We start from the raw sequence: 5,386 nt of genomic DNA on the forward strand, positions 1-5,386 counted from the left end.
AGAGAAAGTGCCTAGTCTCACAGAGACTTGATGTGCCAGGGTCGGGGTATACCCAAGGGCCTCTACCTGCTCAGAGGATAAAGGGAGGGAAGATGGGGGAAGGATTATTCGGGGGCAGTGAGAAGGATATAAAGTGAATATGTTTTAAAAAAGTACTCCAAAAGTAACACAAAGAAGAAGCTTAAGCAAGTGCCTAATAGAATTTAAATGTAGGGTGGATACAAAGTAGCAAGAGGAAATAATATTTGTTGATCATCTACCGTGCTCTAGGACAGTGGTACAGTATGTTTCAATCTTGCAAATATTTTAATACCAGTGGATTAGAACTTCTTGTTCACAACTCCAAGACTACAGGGCTCAAGTGTTAGAAATGATATTCAAAGCAGATTTGAATACCTCTCTGGGAAGCTCATGCTATTTGTATCCTATGGCTTACCAGATCTTCCTACTTACTGGATTTAGCATCTGAGGCACTACTAAAAGTGGCCAGTTTTGCACACCTGAAATCATCAGCCTTAAATGCGATGTCAGCAAATCCCTCCACTCAAGGCTCAGGGAACCCTGTGGAAGGGGCTGAGGGCCAGAGGGGATGAAGGACAGCAGGAGAACAAGGTCCTCCAAATTAACCTGATCAACGTTCATACAAACTCACAGAGGAGGAGGCAGCAAGCAGAGCCATCTATATATTATGGCTACCAGTTTAGTGCTGTTATGGGGATTTGAGTGTGCAAGTAAGTGAGTCTCTGTTTTTCATGTCTTCTCTGGGCTCCTTTTGTTTGTTTTGTCCAATTCTGCTATGTTAGTTTTTGTTTTATCTTGTTACCACAAGATGAATTGTTACCACAAGGTATTATTATCCTTTAGAAGCGGGCTTGCTTTCTGATGTGAGGCGTCCTGATGGGAGGAGAGGAGAGGGAGAACTGGGAGGAAGGGAAATTGTAATCAGGATCTACAGAGAAACAAAACCCACTTTCAGTAAAAGGAAGGAAAGGAGAAAGAATTCTTAAAACCTTATTATCAGGCTGATTCTAATCCTGCTCAGTAGGTTCTTTTAGAGTCATTGACATTTTCTCTAGAATAGCTCTAAATAGTCTGTCATCTCAACCTTCAGAGCTGTTTTCTTAAGAATTTACTTTTTTTTTTTTTTTTTACTTATTTGTGTTAAACAATACCTTGCTGTTCAGACCCTCTAACTTCCAAGTTAAGGGATTTCCAGGTGTACAGCACCACTGTTCAGGTAAAGATTAATCAGGGCTATTTCTCAGCTCAGTAGAAATGAACAAAGGGGCTCCTGGAGTAGAAAGGCTCTATGAAACTTTCAACCCCCCACCGCTGAAATTCAGTAAAGCATATATTGTAAATTAATTGTAAAGTAGTTGTCTACAAAGGAATGATAACTTTGTGGCTAGCCCCAAACACAGGAGCGTAAAGTAGAATCTAAAAACTCAATGTGTTTAAATTATGTCTTTAATTAATTGCCATATTGGAAAGGAAAAGAAACAATGTAGGTTTGTGAGTGAGGTCAGGGGCTCCCTTGGCGCTCTTACACTGTTGTGTGTTATCAACTCACATGGCAGAGCCGTTGCTTCTGAGAGTATAAAATCTCCCCTGACCTCTTGCCTGTCACCTTTGTTGATAGAGGAGTTCTCTGCAAGCCTCTGTATATCGGGAACGGCACTTCTTTTATGGGGAGACGATTTCCTGCCTGAGTAAGTAGTCTGGAAACCTGAAGTTTACTTTTAAATTTTTTCTTTTTTTCCTTCCTTTCTTTCATTTTCTCTCTCTTTCTCTCTCTCTCTTTCCTTCCTTCCTTCCCTTCCTTTCTTTTTTTCATTTTTTTTTCAAGACAGGTCTGATGTATCTCAGACTACTTTTGAACTTGGTGAGTCACCAAGGATGATCCTGGACTCAGGATTCTCCTACCTTCACATCCCAAGTGCTGAGATTACAGGTGTGTACGGCTACAGTCTGTTTATATGGTTCTAGAGACCATACCTAGGGCTTTGGGCACACTAGGAAGGCGCTCTGTACATTCAGAGTCAGCCATAGCCTCAGTTCAGTGTGTTAGCACATGGTTCATGGTCTGCAGGTTAGTGTTTGATAAAGGTTTTCTCATCTCAGATGCTTTTACCCTGTGTGTTATATTTAAAAAATGTACAATGCAAAACAAAAACAGCATTAAGGAGAATTTTGTCTTTTTATTTGTCTGTAGAATTTTTCTTTGGGGATGAGTTGATAAAATTTAAAACTTTAACCTAGTAACTTTTTGCCAATTTACTTAATGATTGAAGGAGAAAGTTAGCGATTCTTGAGAAAGAATCGATTTGTTCACAGTAGTTAATTTGTCACTTAGCTTCAGACTCAGAACTTCAGATCTCACTTTGCGTTTGGCAAGGGCCTTATCAAAGTGGAGACTGCTTTATGATTTTATACCGAATTCTAAACCACACTTTCCTCTGAAGAAACATTTAGCCTACATTCTTCTTTTCTTCTTTAAGAATGTTGTCTGTAGCAATTTTAAAAGAGTTGGCTCTGTGCCTTTATTCCAATGCTGCACTTGATTTTCAGGGTATATTTGGTCTAGTATTCAGAGATCAATCAATTCAATCACCCTTTACTTTTCTCTTCCATCTCATTCTTTGATTGATAAAAAGGATTATTATTATTATTATTATTATTATTATTATAGAAAAGGTGACCAGTTCCCAGAGAAAGCGTAAGAACAGCACCTATAAATGAGAGCTGTCCTCCTCCCGGGCTCTGGAGAGCAGGCTGGAGCGTTCTGCTACCAGGTGAATGGGTCTTGCCCCAGGACAGTCCACCCGGTGGCCATCCAGATCATCATCTACCTGGCCTGCGCAGTAGGTGTGCTGATCACAGTCCTGGGGAATTTGTTTGTGGTATTTGCAGTGTCCTACTTTAAAGTACTCCACACCCCCACCAACTTCCTGCTGCTCTCCCTGGCCCTTGCGGACATGTTGCTGGGTCTGCTGGTGCTACCCCTGAGCACAGTCCGCTCTGTGGAGAGCTGCTGGTTCTTTGGAGACTTCCTGTGCCGTCTGCATACCTACCTGGACACTCTGTTCTGCCTCACCTCCATCTTCCATCTCTGTTTTATTTCCATTGACCGTCATTGTGCCATCTGTGACCCTCTGCTTTATCCCTCCAAGTTCACAGTCAGGACAGCCCTCCGCTACATCGTGGCAGGGTGGGGGATACCAGCAGCCTACACTGCCTTCTTTCTCTACACAGATGTGGTAGAGAGAGCACTCAACCAGTGGCTAGAAGAGATGCCTTGTGTGGGCAGCTGCCAACTGCTGTTCAATAAGTTCTGGGGGTGGTTAAACTTTCCTGCGTTTTTTATCCCCTGCCTCATCATGATCAGCTTGTACCTGAAGATCTTTGTGGTCGCTACCAGGCAGGCTCAGCAGATCAGAACGCTGAGCCAAAGCTTGGCTGGGGCTGTCAAGCGGGAAAGAAAAGCTGCCAAGACACTGGGCATTGCTGTGGGCATCTACCTTGTGTGTTGGCTTCCCTTCACTGTCGACACGCTGGTGGACAGCCTCCTTAATTTCATCACCCCACCCCTGGTCTTTGACATCTTTATCTGGTTTGCTTATTTTAATTCAGCCTGTAACCCCATCATCTACGTCTTCTCCTATCGATGGTTTAGGAAGGCGCTGAAACTTCTCCTGAGCAGGCAGATCCTCTCACCACCAACACAGACTGTTGATTTGTACCAAGACTGATTCTAGCAGGAAGGAGGACAGCGGTATAGCCATAGGCTATGGTGTTTCCCTAGTTTATAGGCAGCTCCCAGGGCTTAAGTGGGGGAGGAAAAGCATGATATTTAGTCGGCAAAGAAGCACGGCTCCCATTCAGTATTCTCATAAAAGGAAGTAGGGAGAAGGCTGCCTCAAGTCATCTAAATACTTTAGAATACCCAGTGGGTAAGCAAACATTTTGGGAATATCCAGAAATCCTTGCTTCCTAAAAACTGAGAAGCAGAGGAGGAAGTCGGAGAAGTCTGGGGTTTGCTTTCTAAGTTCCTCCCTACATTTGCTAAGTGGACCAGTCAGGTGAGAAAACTCCCAGTGGCCATTGTTTTCTCACTAAAAAAAAATTTCAAACTCACATGAAATAAAATATTGTTGTCTAATCTAACTTTGGAAAATTTGCCAGAGTCATAATTTCATGTCACTGTTAAGTGGAGTCCAACATTCAGAATACGCCTTTCTTAAAATGTTCATTTTTAAATCTCCATCTCCTTAGAACCTGACAGTTTAAAAGTCTGGAAGCCACATTTGTCCCTTTCAATGTAGGGGTAATTCTATATTGTTAAAGGAATATTTTCTTCGTTAAAAATATAAGAGAAACCCAAAATATCTGATGTGTTTTGTGATAATTAGCCACAGCTGGCCATTTACTATTCCTCCTTTACGGTTAGATCACACAGACTAAACCTACTGTTCCCACAGGCCCAGTGCAGGAGGTTTTTTTAAAATTGGATATTTTATTTACATTTCAGATGTTATCCCCTTTCCCCATTTTCCCCTACCCAGAAACCCCCTTTCCCATCCCCCTTCCTCCTGCTTCTATGAGGATGTGCCCCCATCCACCCAATTTTCAGAGGGAAAACTAGTACGTGAGCCCCACAGAAGCACTGAAACAAATATCCATTAGGACTTGGCACAGTGAGGAAGCTGCATTCCGCTTCTGTCTTTTTTTTTTTTAATATTTCCCAAAAGCCTCTGGCCTTCTTGCCCCCATGATTTGCACTGGCTCTGTTTGTGAATGAATAATTGGTTCTTTGTAAAATTTCTTTGTAAATTAATTTGAAGCTTCTGGAGTCCATATGTATTCATAGGTATGTGTATACGGTTTTGCCAGTCTCAATAAACAGACTGTGGATGAATGCATGTATTTCTGAAACAATTTTAATGTTAAAATTCACAAAGAATTAAGTAAAACAACCATTCACATTCAAATAACAATCTTTAAGGAAGTCAGTGTCTACCAAATATTTTATTTTCTCTATGTGGAACCCAGCTTTAATCATATATCTCTCTGTGTCTTTGTACACATGCATGTATATGTCCATATATATAAAAGTAGTCACAAAACAAGAAATGAGGTGGGGGAGGGGGAGATTTTAAGAGGTGGGAATGAAAAGGTAATGGAATACAGGAGTAGAGCAGACCTAGGACTAACTGTGGAGGATGAGGAGAAGCATCCCGAGTGGTAAGAGGCATGGAGGACACTGGTGAGCGGAAGTACCAAGAGCAAACCGTAATGACAAGCACATACTTGAGATGAAGTGAGATGAAGCCCAGTACTTTGTGTGCTGCTAAAACACAGTGGCTAAACAAAGCCTTGTCTTCTTGCT

The 5,386-nt window shown here is 41.9% G+C and overlaps 1 protein-coding gene across 1 annotated transcript; it reads left to right on the forward strand.

Annotated features, from left to right (window-relative positions):
• Window positions 1–2,735: 2,735 nt before the first annotated feature.
• On the forward strand, window positions 2,736–3,749 carry LOC114616448 (trace amine-associated receptor 5). Its single transcript, XM_028761909.1, has one exon. The coding sequence runs from the start codon at window positions 2,736–2,738 to the stop codon at window positions 3,747–3,749; it is 1,014 nt and encodes a 337-aa protein (XP_028617742.1).
• Window positions 3,750–5,386: the final 1,637 nt, after the last annotated feature.

This window comes from Grammomys surdaster, unplaced genomic scaffold (genome assembly GCF_004785775.1).
Source record: "Grammomys surdaster isolate TR1022 unplaced genomic scaffold, NIH_TR_1.0 320268, whole genome shotgun sequence".
Taxonomy (NCBI): Eukaryota; Metazoa; Chordata; class Mammalia; order Rodentia; family Muridae; genus Grammomys; species Grammomys surdaster.